This window comes from Pygocentrus nattereri, chromosome 28 (genome assembly GCF_015220715.1).
Source record: "Pygocentrus nattereri isolate fPygNat1 chromosome 28, fPygNat1.pri, whole genome shotgun sequence".
NCBI classification, from domain to species: Eukaryota; Metazoa; Chordata; class Actinopteri; order Characiformes; family Serrasalmidae; genus Pygocentrus; species Pygocentrus nattereri.
In genome coordinates this window covers 26445807-26471080 of record NC_051238.1, presented here as the reverse complement: position 1 = coordinate 26471080, position 25274 = coordinate 26445807, and the positions used below count along the sequence as shown (strand labels likewise).

Here is a 25274-nt window from a genome sequence, read left to right as displayed (position 1 = left end):
TCAGAGCCACTCGGTTCTCCCTGATGGAAACTGTTTACCTTCAGTGTTTTGTGCTTCTGATCATTTTAATAGACGTCAGCGTCACTAATTAATGACGTTCTATTAAAAGACTGGTTTACCAAGAGAGACGCTGGAGGACTTTCACCTGAAATGAGTTCATGAAGCCAGTCTGGTTATAAAAATGATAACAGGACATCAGAGCCAGAATTCCTCTTTTAGTACTTTTACTTTATACTTAAGTACATTTGAAGGGAAATACTTTAGTACTTTTACTCCAGTGGAGGTCTGAAGGGAGGAACTTCTACTTTTACTGGAGGAATATTTTACCTTGGGGGTCTCGACTTTAACTCCAGTACATGATCTGTGTGCTTCGTCCGGCTCTGATTAACAGTGATATTTTATGTTCCTCCCTGTTGTCCCCTCAAGAAGTTTGTGTTCTGTTGAGGTTAGAAAAAAATGGAGTAATTCAGTTTTACATGATCTTCCAGCGTTTTATGTATTTGAATGTACTGTTTTGTTACTTTGCCTTTGAGACTGATGTAGTCTGTTTTTGTGATGTCACACGCGTTGCCACGAAAGCTAATTTACATATACCCGCCTATTCAGCCCACAGTAGTTTAGCTCCTTGTCACAGGGCATCCGATCAGCGTGAAGACACTCAGATGAATAATACGTTGTTAATCCTAAAGTAAAAATAAATCTTCTACAGGGAACACACGACTGTGTTTTTATGCACAGTTACTGTTTATTCGCTGAATTTTACCTTTTGGGATCAATAAATTGTGGCCTGTGCAAAAGTAATGGCATATTTTTTCATTTAAGTTCATATGTTAAACTCATCAAATAAAAAATGTGAATTACATTTGCAGGAAAATGCAATTTTAACATCTATTCAATGTGGAGGATGCGTTGGCTTATTTTTTACCTAGAAAATAATGTAATATTTTGCCACTATTTTCTGATTGGCTGCACACATGGAAACACAGCTAACCCACTGCAGACAGGACAGGCAGATTAATATCAAAGTGGGTTTTTGTTTGTTTTAATGTCAAACAGCCAGCCTATGGTCCATAAGGAGTGAAGAGTGAATACTACATTCTTTATCTAAACTTTAACAATGTTTACCAACTACAACAAACTTTTAAAATAAAGAATAAAATTTCAAAGATTCATTTTTCATGATAGGAGCCCTTTAATACATTTTAATACAAAGGTGCCTACAATAAACACTACAGCTGAAGTCTGACTTTCATTACCCCGTGTTCACTATGAATGACTGAGGTCGCTGCGGTCAATTCTACTTGGGAAAAAAACGAACACCACAGCTCTGAAAAATATTTTCTTTAATAAACAATGTGTATTTGATTATATTCTCTACAGTGTGATATCGGAAATAAAGCAGACAGAAGCAGCCACGCCAGTTCATATCAACTCAGCAGAATATAAATATTTCACACCGGGACGATATTGACATTCATTTAATTTCTCTACTGTCAGCTTAAAAACAATCCCATTCACATCATGTGCTCATGTTCTCTCTTCGTCGCTCTTACACACAGCGTTGAGTGATGAACACAACATAAAACAGAAAGAAATGGTGTAAAGAAAACACTATATGGCTAGAACTGGTATTTACAGGAGGCCTAAACTTATCACTGTTGCCAAAACATGTGGAGTATCTGTCGGTGTCCAGTTCAACCGTACGCCACGGTCTGAAATTATTATTTTGTCTCTGGCCTTGAATGGGAGTTATACTGCAGCATGCAGGGTCTAATGCTCTACAGTCCAGATAATCTGCTTTGAATGTGAACGTTTCTGATTGTAGGACACAATAAAGATACTGCACATGATCCATTACTCAGTGGAACCAAACAAGCGTGCAGCTTCATGTGTCACAGATGTAAATGCCTAATTTTACAATCAAGCAGGCAGTAAAATTGAACATTAGATCTACAACATTGGGAAACCTTGTGCTGTTAAAACCAAATTCAGCTAAGGTTACAACTTGAATCTTAATCTTACCATCCAAGTCACCACATGTCAAATTGCACACTTGATGTGGGAATATTTGCCTTGCCTTGTTGTAATATGAATATAATAAATGAGCAAGTTACGGTCATTTGTTTAGATTTTGGTCAAGTTAATGTCAGATACAGCTTTGCATCGGTTTCATTGCAAGAGCCTGCAGTATTGTACAGTAAGTCAGAGACTACCATTCACACAGTTGAATTCTAGTCTAAACAGCCACAGACAAGTTATTCATTTTTCAGCAGATATTTCTGAGATTACATAAAGTGATCCACTTGCATGGGGACAGGGAAAATAAAAGGAAAATAAGAAAAAAATAAAATAGTATTTAAAGAAAAAATTAAAAATTATAATATAAAAAAGAAAGTTTCCAAACTGGAGTTCTACAAATGGTTAAAAGATGGGGCAGAAAATGGGACTCCAACCACATAAAACCTCGCAGAACAAAAGAAAATCAAGCTCCACTCCTGCCACAGATCTGACAATGTGCTTCTGTCCATCCTTCCACTGTGAGAAGACAACTCGGTGCTACAGGTCTAAAAGGATGCGCAGCTGTCAAGAAGCCGTTATTGAGAAAAGGATGCTAATTAAAAAACAACAGACTGGCGACTCGAGTCCAGACCTTACAACTTCTCAGACTGAACTTTGGAGGTGTGGATAAACATTCCTGCAGAGTTCTTCGAAAAACTGAAAAGCAATGCCAAAAAATGAATAACTTACTGTAAATTAATAACATTTTGAATGGAAACTAAAGTGATCTCTGAATTCATCACAGCACTGCACAGCCAACGGTTTGCTTGCTGGTATCTCTGAAGGAAATGCCAATAATCATTTTACACAAGAATTTTTTACCCAATGTTATTCCGTTGTGATGCTCCCAATCCTGGGCTCGTACAGTATGATGTAGCAGCAAGCTTTATTGCCATGTGAACGTTTTTGTGCATATTTGATATTAGCATGAAATTTGCCTGGGGAGTGGATGGAAACATAACAATGGTTTAACACAAATGCTACTCAACTCCACGAGAGGTTCCTCATATAAAAATCCTGTTAAACGTGTCCCTTTTGTCCTAATGTCTTTTTTTGCTTCCTAATTCATCAGACAACAGTTATATACATAAAAAAATACAATTTAAAAAAGAGCAAGACAAAGAAAGTAAAGTGGCAGGCACTTTAAAATCATACTTTCGGTCGGTAAAAGAAGAACTGCAGAAATGACAGTGTTAACTGCAAAGGACTGGGCTGAAATTATGCTCCAGTCTTACAGGGGCCTCATGATTCCATTTCATCTCCATCAAAAATCGGTGGCTCAAAGCTGATCACCTCCTCATACGTCAAACCTGTGCAGAAATGAAGAATCAACCATTAGAGCTTGGAATGCAAATGAACTTACTTAATTCCAAAGAAACATGTCATCAATTTACACATAGATAATGTGATGCCATTTCAAAGAGCATCTATTTACAGCACGGCCCAACTGTGTCTGATACAGGTTTAAAGTGGCTAGAAATTCCAATAATCAATAATATTGGTAAATATAAGGTTTATATTAGTTAGAGAGAAACTCAATAAAACATCATAAAATAAGTGTCACCCGTAACTCTTTGTAGTTTTGGTTTTAATGACCAAATAATTATTAATGAATAATTCTTAATTAATAATAATAATTAATTAATAATTACTTTTTATTTTTCTTAGTTTTCGATTTCAATTCATTAGTTCTCACCATAAAACAGGGTTTTTAATTTCTGTGAAACACAAACAGGTTTTTCACACTAAGTGGTAGGCTTAGATAAATATGGTTTTATTTGAACAATGCTGGCGTTTTGCCAATGATTGCACAATGATATCCGAATCATATTGGTATCGGGAGATATATAGATTGCATTATCAGGCAGATGTCTATATTTGACCAATATTTCAAAGTGATATTTGTTTATGTATTTATTGTAGTCTTGGAAGAGCTAATTTACCAGTTCATTTTACTGCATTTGTAACCCTACAGACAAATTTGATATTTCTCTGTAATGCTAATCCAGGTAGAGCCTGCTTTTATATCTGATAAATGTTTTTGTATCAGCACCAAAAAGGTCTAGCTGTAAAATCATATATGACTGATAGCAGCCAATACTAGTATCCCATCAATAAATCAGTCAGACCACAATTTACGTCGTCATCTCTCACAAATGCTGTTTTTAGGACTGCAACTAACAAGTATTTCCACATTGAATAAACTGTTTCAATCAATCCATTAACATCAGTACATAAAGTGTACTGATTAATTAAAGACAATGTTCTTTAAAGAAAATAAAAATTAAGCATTATTTTGATTATTTTGCTTTAGCGCAGTTCTTCTTCAAACATTAAACGCAAACTCCGTCTTGTAAATCTTATCTACAAAAAGGCAGAGCAATCAACGTTTCACATGTGACTCCCATTGAAGCTCAACACAGTCAAACACAGTCAAACACAGTTCGATACATTCTGTCAAACTTTACAGCTGGAAAATTAATACTGCATCTCAACATAAATCATAGGCTCCAGATCTGTACTCACGTTTCCACTCCTCAATGTCCAGCTCTCGACTCTCAAAGCTCTGGTCGTAGGGCTCTGCTTCTGGTTCGTCATCTGGATCGTGGTACTGGGCAAAGTATGGGTGGGCCAAGGCCTCCGCAGCAGTTATTCGCTTATCTGTGTCTAAAACCAGCATTTTCTCAAGGAGATCTACAGCTGTAACAGCACAGAGACCCCCATCAACCAACATTCCAGCTATATACCAACAAGGAAAATGTATGTATGAGTTATGATCGCGAAAGTACAGTCTTTGAGATGCCACAGTGTCAGTAATATCAACGCAATCTGTTTATGAGCTGTGTACAGTAGACAGTAATACTCATACAGGTATGACCACCATGCATACTGTATGTTAGAAAACAATAAATAGCTCTATAAATCATTATGAGACCAAACTACCACTGCTTTGAGCTTAAAAATTGTTTCTCTTACCTTGAGGATTGGCGCCAATAAATACATCCGCAAAATTCCTTTTAGGCATCTGTGGCATGGAATTAATGTAATTCCTGGCCTGCAGAGAGAAATGGGTGACTAGTAAGCCAAGTAGACATTTAAAGGATGAGCAATGGACTTAATCAGAGGATTTACACAAAGACAATCCCATTTAAGGCATTTCCTACTTCCACTGGGATTTTTAAAATTGATTAAACAAAACAGAAGGTTGTACTAAACGTAAGAGATTATGCAAACAGAGGTAAGACACTAAGAAGAGACCAGGATAATGGAGTAACAGGATATCTAAAAAGGCTCATTTTCCTGTCTCTGGGTAAAAGCCATCTTTGATAGTTCATCATAAACTATGAGCTACACAAGTTCTAACAGATGAAGTCTGACTTTCAGCTTTAAATCATATGTAACTATACACGAGTTTCATAAAAGCGTGGCACCATAAATGCTGCTTTGATCAACTTGTGCATCATTAGACACATTAATTGCAAGCTGTGAACTGGAAAATAGATTGTTAGTTGGCATTACTGCACAATTAATGCAGACAACTCTTCTTAGAAAGCAGCAGGTTTCGCAGGCAGTTTAACACAAATCATTAGTCAAGAAACACCACAGATTCAGAACGAGACCAATCACAGAAAGACAGAGTAAGGAGAAAATACGCCGTAATGCACATTATTTCAGTGGTTATTGTGTATTACATACACAGTTTTTCATCTTTCCCTCCCTCATAATTTCAGTTAGGCTAATTCTTTTAATTAAAAACTAAAATCTTAAAGTGCAGTTGTGAATAATAACTAAGTAATAAATGTTTTTATTTGGTTTCTTTTCTAATATTACAGCCTAATATTTACTAAAAGGGTCACCGTGATCCCTCCTTTTTTCCACTTCACGTTTCTCCTCTTTCATTTTGAAGTGGATAATAGAGCAAAAACAGAAATGGGGACTTTTGTACTGCATCACTCACAGCTTGTGTAGGCAGCTTGGATTATAATTATTATATTTATTCTAATGTTCTGGATTTTTCTGTTGCTTATTCGTATCACTTATTGTTCAGACAAGGCATAAGGCAAAAGGTAGCTAACCAGTAACTGCAGCTTATAACCTCCAAATAACTAAATATCTAAATATTACAGACTTGCTGAAAACTGTGTTGACCTGAATCTTAAACACTTCTCATGTGGTTTCTGACACCGCATGACGTGCTGTCATCTATAAAAATGGACAGAAGTATGTCACTGCCAGCACTACATAAGCAAGTCTCTTCGAGATTACCCAACAACTTGATGTGGTGTTTGAAAAGTGATGACTCAGGCATGCAGTCTGTATGACGCTAATGGTTTGCCATCTTCCCCTCTTGCCACACTAGCGTCATAACTCTAGCACAAAACCAAACACGGCTTGGTGAATCAACTACATCTAAAGGAAATGTATACATTTGACTTTTGCCCCAGCTGCTGCTTCAATGATCAATTTCATGAAGACACCAACATACAACTAATATAATCATATTAATAATAATAGTAACAATAATAATATTATTATTATTATTAATAATAATAATAATAATTTCATATTTACTATTGTTATTATAATTATGCTTTATTTTATAAAGATTAATATAATACTTCAGATTTTCAGTTGAAGCTGTTTGTGTTCACTGTGTTGTCTTGTTCTCTAATTCTACAACATATTTAACACAAACGACGAATGATGGAGGAGATAGTAACTGAAACTGTATGTTGTGAAATTGTACTGTGGTGCTGAATAGTTGTGATTTACTTTCTCTTTAACAGTCACCAGTTTTTGCTGGGCAGCTTCTACAACCCCAATTCCAGTGAAGTTGGGACGTTGTGTAAAACATAAATAGATACAGAATACGATGATTTGCAAATCTTTAACCTATATTCACTTGAATCCACTACAAATACGAGATATTTAATGTTCACTCATTTTGAATTTGATGCCTGCAACACGTTCCAGAGAAGTTGGGACAGGGGCGTGTTTCCCACTGTGTTACATCACCTTTCCTTTAACACTCAATAAGCGTTTGGGAACTGAGGACACTGATTGTTGAAGCTTTGTAGGTGGAATTCTTTCCCATTCCTGCTTGATGTACAGCTTCAGTTGCTCAGCAGTCCGGGGGCTCCGCTGTCGTATTTTGGGCTTCATAACGCGCCACACATTTTCAATGGGAGACGGTCTGGACTGCAGGCAGGCCAGTCTAGTACCCGCACTCTTTTACTACGAAGCCACGCTGTTGTAACACGTGCAGAATGTGGCTCGGCATCGTCTTGCTGAAATAAGCAGGACGTCCCTGAAAAAGACGCTGCTTGGATGGCAGCAGATGTTCCTCCAAAACCTGTATGTACCTTTCAGCATTAATGGGGCCTTCACAGATGTGCAGGTTACCCCTGCCATGGGCACTAACACCCCCCCACACCATCAGAGATGCTGGCTTTTGAACTTTGCGCTGAAAACAATCCGGACAGTCCTTTTCCTCTTTGGCCCGGAGGACACGACGTCCATGATTTCCAGAAACAGTGTGAAATGTGGACGCGTCAGACCACAGGACACTTTTCCACTCTGCGTCAGACCATCTCAGATGAGCTCGGCCCAGAGAAGCCGGCGGCGTTTCTGGGTGGTGTTGATATGTGGCTTCGCTTTGCATGGCAGAGTTTTAACTTGCACTTGTAGATGGAGCGACGAACTGAGTTCACTGACAGTGGTTTTCTGAAGTGTTCCTGAGCCCATGTGGGAATATCCGTTACAGAATGATGTGGGTTTTTAATGCAGTGCTACCTGAGGGGTCGAAGGTCACGGGCATTCAGTGCTGGTTTTCTGCCTCGCCGTTTACCTGCAGAGATTTCTCCAGATTCTCTGAATCTTTTGTTGATATTATGGACTGTAGATGATGAAATCCCTAAATTCCAACGTTGAGAAACGTTGTTCTTAAACTGTTGGACTGTTTGCTCACGCAGTTGTTCACTAAGTGGTGAACCTCGCCCGTCCTCGCTTGTGAACGACTGAGCCTTTCAGGGATGCTCCCTTTATATCCAATCATGACCCTCACCTGTTTCCAATGAACCTGTTCACCTGTGGAATGTTCCAAACAGGTGTTTTTTGAGCATTCCTCAACTTTCCCAGTCTTTTGTTGCCCCTGTCCCAACTTCTTTGGAACATGTTGCAGGCATCAAATTCAAAATGAGTGAATATTTGCAAAAAACAATAAAGTTTATCCGTTTGAACATTAAATATCTCGTCTTTGTAGTGGATTCAGTTGATTATAGGTTGAAAAGGATTTGAAAATCATCGTATTCTGTTTTTATGTTTTACACAACGTCCCGAATTCACTGGAATTGGGGTTGTATAAACAGTTTGGCAAGTTCAGACAGCATGCTGGACTGCATCATTAAGGCACCTGCAGTCTCACACATTCCTGCTATCCACCACACAAGAAGCCGATCAGAAAAAAACAAAATTGACCTGAGCTGGTCTGCAGGATGACTGGGTCCAGTACATACTGTCAATGGTCAGAGAGTCTTAAACCCCGGACCCTTTCAATAACAGAAACCTCTGACTGTAGAAGATCGTAGTAGGTCATGACTGAGATGCTGTACATGGGGGTCTAGACTACAGAAGGCTCACCTCATGGCTAGGCATCCTGCTTATTAGAGAGGAAGGGGGGGTTCCTGTCAACCGCATTATCTGCTGTAGCTGGTTTATATCTTTGAGGGCCAGGTCAAGGGCTTATAACAGACACATTTACTAATTCACTACAAATTACCAGCTTTTGCTTGTCCTCTATTTGGAACAGGAACAAAGAAAAGAGAGAGAATAGAGAGAAAGGCGAGGAGACAGACAAAGCAACACAGGTTTTGGCATGCAAACTATGGACATGGCACTAGAGAAAGGAACACTTTAGAAAAAGATGTGCAGTTGAAATTACGAATTTGTGGTCAGTCCCAGAGAAAACACAGCTAGCACCAGCACCTAAAGCCATTTCAATCAAACAATCAATTTAAAATGAACATTTAATCCATTATATTCAAACAATGACCAAAATTTGTTCTGCATCTTGAACAAGGCATGTCACACAGTAATACACAGTATGCTTCATACAGAGCCTCCTTCATTTTCCTATTAAGATCGTTTAGAGCCAGGACACACAGCGCCACTGATGCGAAGGATCAAAAGATATTTGAATGCCAATGGCACCCCCCATGGAACATTTTCAGCCTGCTAAACATGAGCGACTGAGTGCTTAGGTGGGTGGGGGGGTTGGTGAGTCAGTGAGTGGGTGGACGAGAGAGAGAGAGCGATAGAGAGAGAGCGAGAGAGAGAGTGAGAGCGAGAGAGAGCTGGTCGGGGAGAGTGGGTGGGGTTGGGTGGCGGGTGGACGGGCGAGTTGGCGAGTCAAGATGGTGAGTTGAGCTGACGAGCGGGTGGGAAGGTGTGCGAGTTGGTGGTTGGGTCAGTGAGCGAGCGGGTGTTTTATGTCCTCTAGTTATTATGGATTACATACCAGCCACTAGGTAAATCCTGATAGGAGAATACAGAAGGCTATGCACAGCTACTGTCCAATACACACAACAGATTATTCCACAATGTGAAAGCATGCTGCAAAAAGAGGCTGATTGTTGGTGAGATTCAAAAATCAACACGCAGGCCAGGAAGAGCACAGAGCATCGGCGCGTTTGAATAAGCACAAAAGGAAAACATCTCCCAAACATTACACTCACAGAGTCTGAGGAGACTTTCATCAACAGCTCGGGTCCTGGAGTTCCAACAAGAAGCATTATCAGTTTCAGCTGGTCAATGTCTACCATTGGAATATAAAGGAAAAAAGTGGCAAAGCAGAGGCTGCAGCCACAGCTCAGAGTACTACAGGCTCCAGCGCAATGCAGCCGTCATCACTGGCACGGCATTTCCTAGAACAGGATTTTACAGGCTTAGCCTGAAGCTACATAATGTTGCTGTCAGATGAAAACACTATCTGCAGTCTGAACACTGCAATGTAATCTGGGGCATTTCATTCTGATGGCATTTTAGACTTGATCACTGAAAGAAGCATAACATATGTTCAGTGTTCAGGTGTTGGTTGAATGAAGGGCAAGTTTGCAGAAATCAAAGTGTGCATGATAAAGTAAAGCTGCCCAGTATATCAATGTTAATCATTACTGCAAATTTTTCATGCAATATTGCACTTTTTTCTATACTGCATGCTGAAAGCATCTTGACTAATGACAGCCATATCAATCAATAATAACATTATCAATATTTTAAACTGGCAAAATAATGCAGGGCAGTCTTTTAAAAAAAAAAAAACCAACATTTTTGATTTAGCACTACAATCTTGCAAATTTTACTGCTACACTAGCATTTTTCCCCAAATTGTGCATCCCTCTGTAAAAGTAAATAAAACCTGCAAAAAAAAACCACAAAAACAGAACCAAGCATCAACGTGCTGATATATATGTATTGCACATGAGAATGTAAATATTCTACACTGCCAAATTCATACTTTTCGCACAGCCGTGATAATGTATAATATCTGTTGGCCATATCTGTGGAAAGCCCTGAGAGCCTTGCAAGGTAAAAACAGAAGAGGCCTCATACTTTCAGAGCGAAAAACCTGCCCACAGCGAAAAACAAGCCCACCGATGTAGCACAGGTGATGGGCTTGAAGCGGAGCTTAGTGCCAGTGGCATTAAGAAAAACCAAGCAGTTGAGTCTCTGAGCCAAACGTGTGCATCTGTGGGATGAAAATACGATGTGCTGAAATGGAAAAAAGGAGCTTTAAATCATTAGGTTGCAGTCAGAGGAGGAGCATGAGACAGACGAGGGGAGGGGAAGAGAGCAAAAGGGCAGAGAGAGGGGCAAAGCATTCCTCACAAGGCTGCTTGTAGCTTTTCTCAGAAGTGTGGATCACATTTCCTTATTAGCACTGCTTGCGGTGAGGCTGGAATAATAGAGGAGGGAAAAAGCACAGTGTGAGGAACTTTCTACTCTAATCCAACATACACTTAGCACGAAGGGAGTAAGAGAGAAAGAGCACTCCAATATGTTGAAGGTTATACTGGTGTGTTAAAAATTCATGACATCTATACAGACACAAGCCAGCATGCGAGGCTCAAACAAGCCAAGTGCTTTCTCAACTGAGGACCTGAAACATTAGAGCAAAGATTGCATGTGCTTAACATGTCAACTGAAGGATACGGTCAGTGCCAGGGAAGAGCGTCCTCCCCGTCAGCAACTCGGCCATAATGCAGCCAACCGACCAAATGTCCACTGCAAAATAAAGCCAGATGATAAAGCATCAGCAGCACATTAAAGCGATGCCAATTAAACAGACATAACCAATCAGCCAAGACACGTGGAGATCAAAGAGCTTTAGTTTTGCACTGGAGCTGTAAGGGTAATGTTGCTAACAAGTAAGGGAAGCTTGGGTCCACCTAACAGTACAAATGCAACAATACAAAATATTGTATTTTATCAAACGATATCACAATGTATTGTATTGCTGTATTGTGACTAGCAACTTAGCTTGTGGCTAATGTTAATTTGAGCTTCGAGCATTAAATACTCCATCCATCCATCCATCCATCCATCCATCCACCCATCCACCCATCCATCCATCCACCCATCCATCCACCCATCCATCCACCCATCCTCTAAGCCGCTTCTCCCTCTAATGAATTGAAAATGGAAACATGAATGTATTAGTTTGTTTTCAGGTGCTCTTTTTTTAATTAAGAATCTATCACGACATCACTGCATCATACTGAATCAAGCTCTGAAGAAATAAAGCTATGGTTCCACTATACCACCCATTTTAGCCCTGATTCTCAGTCTGGCTGAATCTGGAGTTTGGAGAGTCAATCAAGTAGTGTGTGAGGGAGGTAGACGTTTCAACATAATCTAGTAGCGTAACTCAAAACAGAGTACAAAAGAAGTAAATACAGCAAGTAAAATCACTCCTGTGTGTTGGGAAGCTTTGTAATTAACTGAGTTGTGGTACAAGTACAATCGAGTTTATGTATATCTAAAACTCTAAAAACAACCAGACTAATCACATCTTTAAATCCATTTCCCTCACTTAAATGTGTGTCCCTGTTGCTTCTTTACTTTCCATTTACCATATCTGTACATACTCGTATGTCATAAAGATGTTTAAATACATATAAAATGCTGAAACACAATATATGCAAATACATACAATATATTTGACAAAAAAAAAATCTAATTTAAACTTGTACTGTCAATACAACTCTTTTTTTTTTTTTTTATTAATGGGAACTACTGTCAATGATCAATACTAGGCATCTGGGTGCATCCTATTAGAGTAAAGCAGGCGGGGAACGGGCAGGGCTTCCGTTATAGACGCATTTACACTCAACTGACTGGAATTTTTATAAATCAAAAGAAATAAAAGTGGTTGTAATTTTTGGGGTTTGTTTTGTAAGAAGGCAGGCACTAAAAAAGTTCTCTGAGCTAAACCAATCTTGACCATCAAACCTGAAAAGGCGTGCATCGTTATAAGAATGCCGTGCGCAGGATGCAAATATGATCATATCAACATTAACGTGTTTATGATCACAGGGCACACGTTCAAGTATTTTTCCAGACACCACTGTATCCTATAACATGTCACTTTGCGTTCCGTTCCATTCCTTGTACGTCAGTATGACTTAACTCTTCATCCATATTCAGATTAAGGGGAAAACTGCATTCATTAGATTTTTCTCTGAATATTCCTAACAGGCAGTCTTTATAAAACTCTCACAAACTTTCCTACAAATTCAACTGCAGTCTTAAAGTCAAATGTCCTTCAGAGTGAAGGGTGCACCTAACATAAGAATTACCACAGCAGACAGGTGAGCACGTGTGTCTGAGATGAATTTTAACCCAGTGTTACAGTCTGAGGAAAGCAACGGCCCATCGTTCCCACATTCGGCAATGTGTGGTCTGCTGCAAAGCATTACGAGTAAACAGGAGAAGAAAAGCTATGACATTCAGTTGAATGTTTTGTGGCTTTTTGGATTATAATAAAAATTTAATATTTGTGTTGTACTGCAAGCAGAGTTATCAAACCACTCTAAATGACTTCACATCTCAACAATTACGTCATGCGGAAATATTAACATCCACCTTAAAAAGTCCTTAAGTAAGGGGGGGGGTATACACACACACACACACACACACACACACACACACAGCTATACGCATCACATGGTTAGTTCGACACGGTCATTACACATGGATACATTTACTTCAGAACCCACTGGCCTTAGTTTCTCCGTTTTACATCCCAGCTAGACAAGCCTTTCTTACCTGTCATGTTGTAGTGCATCCAGTTGAGCATGATCTCTGGAGCGCGATACCACCTGGTGGCCACATATCCCGTCATCTCATCGTCCGTGTGCCGTGCCAAGCCAAAGTCAAGGATCTGATAAAAGAAAAGACCAGCAGCATTACAGTATTAAAATATGTTTAGGCTTGAGAAGAAACACAAACTCCACTTTCACACATTAAAACAATACAAAATAGCCACATTAAATGTAATAACTACCATTATCAACCAATTCCACAGCAAAATATGAACAAAATATAACTGTAAATTGTATTACAACATGACCAGAGCTCAGCAACTTCATCTGAATATTCTGATCAAATTATGAGCCCTACTGAGTGGATGTTCCCAAAAAGCTTACTAACAAACTGGCTTACCTTAAGTTCACAATCTTCATTCACAGCTAAATTACTGGGTTTGAGGTCCTGAAAATAAATAGGAAATAACCTGAATCTTACAGGCATTTCATTTTAGTGGTTTTTTTTCTTCTTTAAAAAGAATTAATTTGTCAAAAGTACACCACACAAATCACATGAGGCAAATCAACATTAGTGGAATGATAAATGAGATATCTTTTTTATACAAACAATAGGATATCACACAATTAATCAACATCAATATATCGCCAGAAGTTCAATCAATTGAACACTCACTCTGTGAATGATGTCTGCTGAATGGATGTACTGCAAATCAAAGAGAAACAAAAGCATAACTGAGAACAAATTTTGAAAAACATTTTTTTTAACATCTTAAATAAATTAGAACATGAACCAAAAATACCTTATAAGACTAATTTCACAGTAAACTACAGTTCTGGAGACATTTCTAGGTAGGAAAAGTGTTTATTCAGTCTTTGACAGACTATATTCTGTGTAATACTTTACCTTGAGTCCTCGAAGGATCTGGTAAATAAGGAACTGCACATGGTCATCAGTCAGCTTCTGACACTTCACTATGTTGTTGAGGTCAGCACCCATTAGATGTGTCACGAAATACCTGCCAGTCACAGCACAGATCAGAGATCAGGATTTGGACCTTTCATCCCAGAGAGGGTAGTTAAAGAACCCTCCTACACTCACATAAAGCCATAAAAATGTGTGCAAACAAATATAAAAGAATGGGTGTCTGAAGCAAACGGCATCAAACAGCATTTAAAATGAACACCGGACCTCGCACGCAACTAAAATCAGAAAGCTTAAAAAACCTAACGCTCTCCTGATGTGGCGGAACACTTTTCTAGGAGAAGCATGACTCAGCAGCTGGTATCGTCAAGGCTACGGCCTTACAAAGCCTCTTGCCCTGAAACTACTGCCTGATCACTTAATTACGACGCAGTGCAACATTAGCCACTGCAATCGCCTCCTGGTCACTCCGAACTCGGGTTCTGTTGTTTACAGACCTAAAGCCAATGGCTAGCACGGCACACTTGGACACATGCATGGAGCCACTGGTATTATGCTGAACAGGGCCTCTGTTGCACTACAGAGAACAGCTTAAAGTAAGTCCAGATTAACCCTGGAGAGAGATTCTCCACTCCCTCCACAAACACACACAGGCACAATAAGCCAAGACTTCTCCTACATACACATCCACAAGCAAAACTCCACTCAACTCCGCCCACAAGCACACGCAATACACACCCACACACGAAAGCATCTAACATTACACGCGCAGTGGACACACAGACACACATCGTCTTATCGGCAAGCAAGCCTTTAAACAGCATCACAACACACATCAGCCTTCAGGACGTCTACAGTGGACGTCAAATCAAAATGTAGAAAACTCTCAGCTCACCCAGAACGTGTCTCTTCATTTTGTAAGATTAGGATATTTTAGCTACAGCTTTAATATTTGCGTAACACATCTGAATGAGACAGTTTATAACCGGTATAAAAAAGGTGGTATAACTGAATTTATCTATATCTGAAATATCCAGCACTCTTTAAACGGTCATTTCAGCCAATACTTTCTAATAAACCCCTAATTTATTTTTCATTTCAATATTATCATTCAGTACAAATTATTCATTTTTCAACATCTGGAAAATAATTAATTAATTAATTAATTAATTAACAAATTTACACAGAAGACCTAACGATTACGTATATTACGGCTTCTTGACAGCTACACATCCTTTCAAACCCACAGCACGGAGTTTTCTCACAGCGGAAGGATGTTGTTTTTAAGATGGGCAGAAATGAAGACTTGTGTGTCAGCAGAAAGCATGAAGGTAAAGAGTGGACACATTAAATACTGACACATTTGACATGAAACTCCATGTTGGAAGCTTCTGTGTAATTCCGTTATGGGAATGTTATGTTTCCTGCTTTTTCTCCTGACGCTGAACAATGAATAACTTGTACTTAACTGCTGTTTTGACTGGAAATGAACTAACTCCAAGCACTGTCTCTGACTTATGCATACGGTATGTATGTATTCACGCTTAACTGGTACTAGAACCTGTGGCCTTTAGGAAATCATCTTGTTTTTCCTGTGCAGACAAAGTTAGCAGAGGGGGGGCTAGCAGTGGATGCCCTTCATTCAGAGAGGGGAGCTATATTTTTGGCTACAGCAGACACTACACGCACACCAGCAGTGACATTCTGGCCCTTTCCTGACCTGTCTTACCCAGTAACACTGATGACACCGGTCCAGCTGGCCGGCTCAGGCACTCCTGTCACTTCTGAGTCTTTTCATGTGGAGCTCATGTGTTCAGCCCAGGCACATTTGGCCTTGTTCCTACTACCTGAACTGTGAGCAAGACCGAGCACGCCTGGATAACAGACTCTTAAACAACAGGTCTTTATACAGCGCTCTACTGCAGCCGTCTACTGCAGCCCAGCCGTCCACTGTAGCCGTCCACTGCGCTCCACAGGCTCACCCTCCTTTGTTACTGTGGTTTCCAGATCACAGTCTTTTAATCGTATGTTTTGTTTTCCACTGGTGAGAACGTAATGGACTGAACTGACTTGGTTCAAATACCATAATATCCATCCAAATGAATTTCAGAAAAGAATTTTGTTCAAGCTGTTTTGGTAATACTTCTGGTGATGTAACATTTTATGAATATTAAATGATATACACATCTGAAACAAGTAAATGTAATGCTCTCCAGCCATATGCAGAAGTGTGAACACCCTCAATCAAACCACATTTTGTTGATTTTTAAGGGAAAATAAGGAAACAAATCCTCTACATGAAACTAATTTTAACATGACATTTGCCCCACACATCCCCCCCCCCCCATTATGTAATTTGACCAGGACACACAAACCTTTGCATACAACTGCATATTGAAGCACTTTGATCTGATCTGCTCTGTTTATATACACACACACACACACACACACACACACACACACACACACACACACACACACATATACATATATATATATACATATATATATATATATATATATATATATATATATATATATATATATATATATGTGTGTGTGTGTGTGTGTGTGTGTGTGTGTGTGTGTGTGTGTGTGTGTGTGAAATGTGCTATATAAAAAAAATATCATTTTTATCGTAATCATTAAATATTGCTGCTGCTGCTAATATTAATAGAGTGGGCAATCTGACAAAATTGTATCATTGTTGATATAATCAGAAAAGCATATGTGCGTGCAGCACATCACTGATCTCATCAGTATTTAAAGAAACATTAACCAACAGCTCAACTTTCATCACAAACACAGAATCTTTATCCTTTTCTAATGGACAGTGCAGCAGTTTGTAAAATGTTGAATAAAACTGTGAAGATTTGTTACAGTATTTTTAGTAAATTATTTATTAGACACTACTAGTGCTCTTAGTCTGTTATACAGTATTGCATCCTGTATAAATGTATTAATCACGCTACTGACAATGTTTTTTTTAAGAAACTAATTTTAAGATAAATGTGTGGTTTTTCCTCAACTTTTCTTTTCATAATCTGTACACTGTCCAACTAAGCACTAATTAAAAATACATATTTCACAAAAAAAGCTTGCAAATTTATCTCATAACTGCAACACACAGAGAGCAATTTAGGTTTTATTTTTTACTTAATATTTAATTGTTTGGTCCTTACAGTTTAGCAAGAAAACAAAGATTCAGTGTTTAAACAGTGCTTAATATCGGTAATGAGAAGCAGATCTGGTCATATGCAAATGTTTAAACACCCGGGTCAACTTACGTTTCGATGAAGTGAAAGTAAGAGAACATCCACTCCAGGGAACAAGCTTAAACAGGACATGTGTCCTGTAAACTGTAGGGTTGTAAATTCAGTTTAACATGTTGGAAAAAAATATATAATATATAAAATGTGCTATAACGACTGCACATGCCACAAATTCATGTCTTACATTTCACTCCAGTAAAATTCAGCAAACAAACAGTAATTTTGCAGTAACGTGTGCAGGCGTGTGCTCTCTGTAGAGGACGTTTACTTTCTCCGAGCTAAAAATAAACAACAAAACATGCAAAAGTTCGGGCACCCCTGGTTAAACATGTTGTGCATATGACTGCACGTCTTAGCCTTCACTGATATTGGGGCTGGCAGGGTAAAGGCACAGGGATGATTGCGGATTAGAGAGCGGGCTGAGACAGGAACTGTGAGTTCTAGGCCACAAGGCCACCGAGGCCCAGAATAACCTGAAAGACCTCAGTCCATACCTGAGCGGTAATCTGGAGCAGCAGCACAACACAAACCTCCAGCCTCCACCCCTCGCCCCTTCCACTTAACCCTTCCCCCTCTGTTTTGCATGTTCACGTTTAGGGTTAGCGTGTCCCAATTTTTGTCGGTACAGAGGAGTAGGTCGAAGTGCTAGGGCTACATGGCTCTCCAAACCGAGGTTCTTCAGAGGCACACAAACAGAGTCATGAGAGAAAATTAAAACCAAGACGTTTGCGCGAGCGACCAGTGAAACCCACAACTGTATTTTCTGTTAAAAATGACGATAATCATTATATTATCTTAATGTTGTTTCAATGTATTAGAGTCATTTTCTTCATCACAAGCATAAAAATAGAGCTTAGTTGATTTATGCTTACGCCTGTGTAGTTAACCGTAGCTCTAATCTGTTATTTCATTCGTTTATATTTTAAAACTTTTCTATTTTATATTTAAACTTTTCTATTGCACCAAGAGGGGAGGGGGGGGGCTGTAAACCAACTTCGCTGCGCAAATGTACAAGTACAATGTGTAATGACAATAAAGGTTCATTTCATTTCATTTCATTTCTAACGTCTCAGTAGTTAGCTAGCTTTCACGTTCCTCCTTAAATAGTGCAACGGTTCTGACACCTGAACGTAACTGCTGCACTATTTAAGGTGGAACGGAAAAATTCAAACGAGAAGTTGGTGTATAGCCGACTTCAGCTTTGTACCACCAAAGAAAGGGTTAGGGTGCCACTCGAAAACAAGGGGTAGGGGTAAAAAGAAGTAATGGGACTGGGCCTTGGTTTATAGTTTAACAATCAGCAGTCAAGCAGAGTTACACTGCTCATTTAGTACATGGGACCACACCTAATCTATAAATACCAAAGGTAACTGACAAACAGCTTCGGTTTGTATAAATGACAGATGCAAATGATATGAAAGCACATGTTTCAACACAGGTGTGGATCCTGACCAGTTTCAACAATACACACAAAACCCAATCATAATTATGGCGCTTCAAATTAGAGTAATTCTGGTATCCAAGTACAATTACTGTCTTCTTAAAAAGCCAGAGTGGAAATAGACCTAACCAGGCTGCTGCTACAGTTTCCCTGCTAAATACGCTCTGGGACAAGCGTTTCTACAGCCACAATTTGGACAGATTACTGATATTACATTTGGTGATAACGTCATATTTCATGTAACTGTATTACTTATTTGGGTGCTCTACATCAGGATAATAACCTAAAATGATTTAAATGTACATTAAGCATTTTCAATGAACTTTTAACTTAATTTTAGTCACTACTAATTAAAGCATCATGCTGTGCTTTGTTGGATTCTAACCGCCTCAGTGAACGTCAAGTAGGACAAATAAATGTAGAGGACGCCTCGAGTCACATGAAAAGGGAGACCAAAGGCAAAACTGCCGTCTGTCCACAAAATAGAAACGCATTCACTTCTGTATTTTAGTGGTCTATAAATTTCACTGAGTGGCTGCTGATGCCAGACTGTTGGACGTAAAGATGAAGGAGCTCCTTTGTTCCTCCAGTCAAACTTTACCATGAAGAGCTTCTGCATGTCAGTTTTATTAAAGTACCTTTTAAGTGAATATCATGAAATAAAACCATGATCTGTCTGTTTAGCATAGCATGTGTTGTTACTGTACTTTTATGTCCAGTGAGCATTAACGCAGTCATATGCAAAAGTTTGGGCACATTTTAAAATTATACTAAAATTATACTTAATTACTTTTTTTATAATATGTTTAATTGATTAGAAAATGGGTTCACATCCTCTACAGAGAACACACTTCTGCACATTTTAGTGCTTGATTACTGTTCATTTACTGAATTTAACATTTTGGAAAATATATAACAAAATGTTGAAGGGTAAATGTGAAAGTTATTTTATGCCTGTCGGGCGAGTATTTAAAATACTGCCCCGTTTCAAATCTTTAACTCATGTTTCATCCCAAAGTCTTTCCTATTCCAAGCCACCGCTTCACCTTCCAGAGCGACAATGCCCACTACTCACTAGGCTCAAGTGCTAAACTTTTCAATCTTCAGCAGAATACAAAACTATCCGCCACTGCAATCTCAGCTCAACTAAAGACAACAAGAGATTCATCAGAGGAATTTCTTGAGACGTTATTTGGAAAGACCATTTCTACACAATGCATTCCATAACTCTGCACAGGAGACCTGAGAACTGTGTGTGTATTATGTTAAAACATCTAACGCTGTGACATGGACGCACAGTAATGATTCCTTGTGTGTCAACATGACAAAACCAAAGGAACAGCACAAAGAACAGTTTGTGCAGGTTCCATCAGGCGTCTCTCTGGAATTTCATTTAAGTTAATTGTTATCTTTTAATGACTCGGGAGCAAATAAAGGACTGACAGCTGGAAATGAGAGAAAGCCTCACTCACACATCATTAAACTTCTTCAGACTGGTGGCAGGTGTGAAAGCATCCACCAGGCCTATCACCTGTAAAAGACAAACAAACTTACATGTCTCGCTCCTGCAACCACTAAAGTGTGTGGCTTAAAACATTTACAGTACTGTGAAAAAGTCAGAAACCGATTTTATTGTCATTCAAAATAGTTTTGAGTAAGTTCGTTTTTCAGTGTCAGGAAAATGAGAAGAACATGCATGTCATTTTGACTTTCTCCTGTGGCAGGTGGATTATCTTTCGTGATAATCTCGTGAGAAATGCCTCCTGGATAATGAATAACTTGGACATAATGGTGATTTTGACTGGAAATTGAATAAATGAAGGGAGGTCTCTGACTTTTGCACAGCCCTGTAGGGAAAGGTCAGCAACAGCATGGTTGCGAAAACAACAGCACATCTATTTTAAGCACCTTCTATATTCTTTGATCATTTAAAATATGCACTGAAACATGACACCGTGTGTTTTTCTGGTGGGGAGATTGCTTTCAGTTTGCAGACATACTTTCTACACCTTCACAGTTGAGTCTCAGAAGCCGGCTGCATTTTCTGCTTCACGTATAGGACTCTGGGGTGGTAATTCAACTGTTTTGAGGAAACCAGTAGCTTTGATTTGCAAAATGCCTTCCTTTTTGTCCGTTTCCTACACATCCTTTCAGACCCATGGCGCCGAGCTGTTGTCTCAAAGTGGAAGGATAGACAGAAACATCTGAGGTTTTCAGCACTGTTTATCTGATGGTGACCGTTTTAGTTTATTTCCTTTTTGATTGTTTTGGCAGGTGGATTATCTTCTATGTGATGTCCTGACAAATACCTCCTAAAAATGAATAACTTGTACTTAAGGGTGGTTTGGACTGCAAACAAAGCGGCATCTGTTATGAGCTCTATATTCTTTGATCATTTCATATGTGCTGGAAATACAACACGTGAATTTTTCTTGGTCCAAGCAAAAATGCTAGAATTACTCATGTACAGTTAGACAAGACTTTAAAATGTATTCTGATATAAGTTCTCCCCCCCACCCGACTACGGCTTTTCTTTTTCACAACTTCAGACGTTTTCAGAGCATCACAGCTCTCACTGGCTTTCTTTCAGTTGATTACGCATCCAATTTACAGGTTGCTCAAATTATCGTCTTTCTGTTGATCATGAGCGTGAGATTACTCAAGACACGCTGCACCAAGCTTGCTTCTTGAAAGCAGGTTCTTCAAATGTTTCACAACACAAAGGCATGAGGGAGAAGCAGAAGTTAAAACAAGAAAAGGAAACAAAGCAGAGAGTAAAAAAAACAGATCTCTAAAAATCTGAGCAGGCTTCCGAACGCAGGACACCAGCCTGGTTAAGTCAGCGCCCACACTTACGTTTTCATGCTTCATGTGTTTGAGAAGCCGTAATTCTCTGTACGTCCTTTTGGCGTGGATGATGGACTGAAACGGCCTTGAGAGTTTTTTCACAGCAACCTTCAGACCCGTCTTCTCATCAAGTGCTGAGCTGCAAAAACAACAAGAGAAATGATGACGGTCATATTTCCTGCTAAATGTTTTATTCTGCTTGACAAATTCACTGAAAGAGCTGCACTTTTCCTGCTTCAGTGGTCACACATAAGTAAGGTTACTACGCATTTCAATACATTCTAAATAAAACGCGTTAACCTCGATGCAGAGTGCCAAATTGTTTTGCCTCAGTAGATTCAGTTCATCATGAGTTCTACCCTCTAAACTCTCACTTCTCTAAAGGTGAACACGGCCATATTTAGGGATTTAGGTAAGATTATGCAAGCATATTTTAAGTATTACTTTAAGCGCCGCCTTGAATAGTAAGAGGCTTACACACGTCTTTATAACAGCATTTGTAAGTCATCTGTAGATGCTACATTTGTTATGGTCCCTTTTGGTTTCCATCCTGGTATTTTAGTGAGTAACATGCAGCAGCTTAACAGAAGCCTGGCATGTTCGCACTTGCTTCAATCATATACTGCAGTACTGTGCAAAAGGGAAACACCATCCTTCCTTTATTTCATTTCCAGTCAAAAAGCCACTTTAATAGGTCGTGTTTTTCATTGTCAGAGAAAAACGCAACAAATATATTTCATAAAAATGACTCAAAAGCGACTGTCCACCCTTTATTACTGCTTTCTTTCTTTTTGGTTTTTCAAAGAAATCTGCAGGGTTGTTTGTTCACACTTCCAAAGTCTGGTTATATTTTCTGCTTCTCATAATCAAAGTAACCCCAAACACATTCACTGAGGTTGAGGTCTAGGCTCTTGGTTCTGACAACACCAGCGGCTTTCTAACCCCAACCCTTTTTCTCAGTACTGGCCTCTTGACCTCTAAACAACATTTCATCCTAATCCCACAGCAACGACATGGCATCTCACAGCGAAAGCATGGACAGAAACATCTGGGGATCCCCCCCCCCCCCCAAGATCTGAAGCTAAAGTTTTATTGAAAGCATCAATTAGACTCATGAAGCATTTCTCTCATGTCTTTTATCTCCGAGTTTCGGTGGTCTGCCAGATCGTGCATGGGTGTTGAGGTCCATTCTGTCTACATCTTACTTTCTTAAACATCAGTTAAAAAAAATCTTCGATTTGCTCCTCTGTAGTACAGAAGGGCAGCTGTATATATAATCGCCCAATAACATAATAAATTACATAAATACATAAAGGGTGGTCTCCAGATGGTGGTACCCCTTGTGGCGGCACGTCTATTTGTTTACCATACTTCTGTATTTTCCATTTACGTACAAACGCAACTGCACCCAGACAAATTCCTTGTGTGTGCAAGTGCCACAAAAAGTGATTCTGATTCTACAACGAAAGGCATTCAAATGAATGAAAGGGCAAAAGGATTTAGGCTGTCATGAAGCTAAACCTCAATGGAAGACACTTGGTAGTTCCTGCTACATCTAATTAGGCCTCAAATCTTTCCGTGACCCCTATTAACTAAACCTCAGAGCTTAAAGGCCTCGGCTGTCACACAAAAAGCAAGGTACTCCAAACCCGACCCAATCTTTTCTTCTCAGATCCAGTTACGCACAGATAATGGTGGGTGATATGAGGGCTCATGAAATATAAGCCAGGTGACACTGTTGCCTAGCACCGTGTTCCTCGCGTTCTTCACTGGTGCCCATAACACAATCTGTCTGCCTGGGGAAGCGGAGTCACTTAGTAAATGAGTTGTGGTGTTCAAACAAACAACACACGTCCATTTTCATTAAAGACCCGCATCAGACCTTACCAGCAAACACCCCGCCGTGAGGCCAGCATCAGCGAGTGACCACGTCCAGCAAGAATCCTGCTCACGTCCTCAAATTAACAGTTAACCCCAAAATGTAATGAGGCGGTTTATTCATCGCCTTCTCGAACCAGACAGGGAACAGTACTCACCCTTTGTGGATAACAGGATAACATCTAAAAGACAGTAATATGGGTCTCTGAAACGAAGAGGAAGCAAATTTGGGAAGTGCAGCTTTAGTTATAGGTAGTCTCTACATCAAAGTTTCCCAATTTGGGCTCACAAATCAAGTTTACTCCAATCACTAAGAGTGCACAACAGCAAAGCTCGAGCGGCTGTTAATTCTAGTGGTGACTATAGGACACCTGGTCAGCGCTGCTCAGCGAGGTCACATCAAACCGAAGCAGCCTGATATGAAAGGGCCAGTTCATATGACTCACGAGGCGGCTTCACCAGCGTGATGAGACAAGTCCCGAGATCACGGCGCAGGGTTTAAAGAAGGATTACCTGCGTGATGCTGCACGTTATGAGGTTATAACCACAGTCTGCCTCTAAACTTATGAGCTGAGCTTAAGCGCCCAGGTTGCTGCGCTGAGTCTCGAGCCTAAACCTCCAGCCAGCGGGGCTGACCTGAAAGCGCTGTTTGCACTAATGAGCTGGTCAACAGCTGAAAAGCACAGACAGGAAACTTGGCGTCCACTGTCCACTTCGCTCAGCGTTCAGTACCAGTAAGAATAAACTCGCTAGCTCTCCCCGTCCGCCTGCTAGCCGAATTAGCCAGCTGGCTAGGCGGCAAGAGCAGCTCCCCACTCGGGCCTGCGGGAATGAATGGAGTGAACTCTGCGCCCTTGAGAAGAAAAACAGGGAAAGTCGTTACCACACGGATCCGTAGGCGCCCGAGCCGACCGGAGACAGGGTCTGGTAACGCAGCGGCACCTCCCATATCGTCTTATTCACCTCCTGTCGATAAAACGTGGGTCTTTCTTTCTGCGACATTCTTGCAGAGCAAAGCCCCCAGGCGAGCGCACACTTCTGCTTTCCTCAGCCCGCCTCACCGCGCCGCCCAGCCCGCTTCACCCGCCGCGCCGCGCCGCGCCGCGCCGCTCCGCGCAGCAGAAACCGGAGAAAGGTGGGCGAAGAGCGGCGGTAACTCGCGGAGCAGGACGACGTGCTAAAGTCAGCGCCTTGATCTAAAAGTTGAGCTCATGCCCGCGGCTCAAAGCGCCCTGGAGTTCAGCAGCTCGGGCGAGTTCGGCTCCACCGCGCTGTGATCTTCTCTCGCTCTCCCTCCAACACGCCTTTCCTGCCGCTGCGCTCACTTCCCTGCGAACCGCTGCTACCCCCCAAATCTCGCGAGGACACGGAGATGACTGCTGCAACTCTAAACGCAGGACATCAACTCGCGGACGTCCATTCATTTATTTATTTATATATAATCAAGGCTCTTATGCGTATAAAAAGCTCTGGATTAAAGGGCCCGTATCACGGAAAACCGCATATCCCTCCCTTAAAAAAAAAAAAAAAAA

General features: G+C 40.1%; 1 protein-coding gene across 2 annotated transcripts; it reads right to left on the bottom strand.

The window, feature by feature from the left end:
* Positions 1-1326: 1326 nt before the first annotated feature.
* On the bottom strand, positions 1327-25090 carry mapk14a (mitogen-activated protein kinase 14a). Of its 2 annotated transcripts, none has more exons than XM_017722394.2 (12): positions 24626-25090; positions 21874-22003; positions 20490-20548; positions 14287-14398; positions 14056-14085; positions 13780-13827; positions 13384-13498; positions 11269-11340; positions 9792-9871; positions 5035-5113; positions 4585-4758; positions 1327-3368 (listed from the first exon to the last, which is right to left on the bottom strand). In XM_017722394.2, the coding sequence occupies exons 1-12, from the start codon at positions 24742-24744 to the stop codon at positions 3301-3303; spliced, it is 1086 nt and encodes a 361-aa protein (XP_017577883.1). In that variant the 5' UTR covers positions 24745-25090; the 3' UTR covers positions 1327-3300. The 2 variants fall into 2 exon arrangements, with proteins under 2 accessions (XP_017577883.1, XP_017577884.1); XM_017722395.2 differs by lacking the exon at positions 9792-9871 and adding an exon at positions 8698-8777.
* Positions 25091-25274: the final 184 nt, after the last annotated feature.

Bases quoted from the DNA above. Each gene is read 5' to 3' on its own strand.
- mapk14a (XM_017722394.2), bottom strand. From the start codon at position 24,744: ATGTCGCAGAAAGAAAGACCCACGTTTTATCGACAGGAGGTGAATAAG. The intron at 11,341-13,383 runs GTAAGAAAGGCT...TTTATTTTGCAG, and splicing joins GATGCACTACAACATGACAG to TGGACATTTGGTCGGTTGGC. The intron at 9,872-11,268 runs GTATCCTTCAGT...TTCCAATGGTAG, and splicing joins GCTCTTCCCTGGCACTGACC to ACATTGACCAGCTGAAACTG.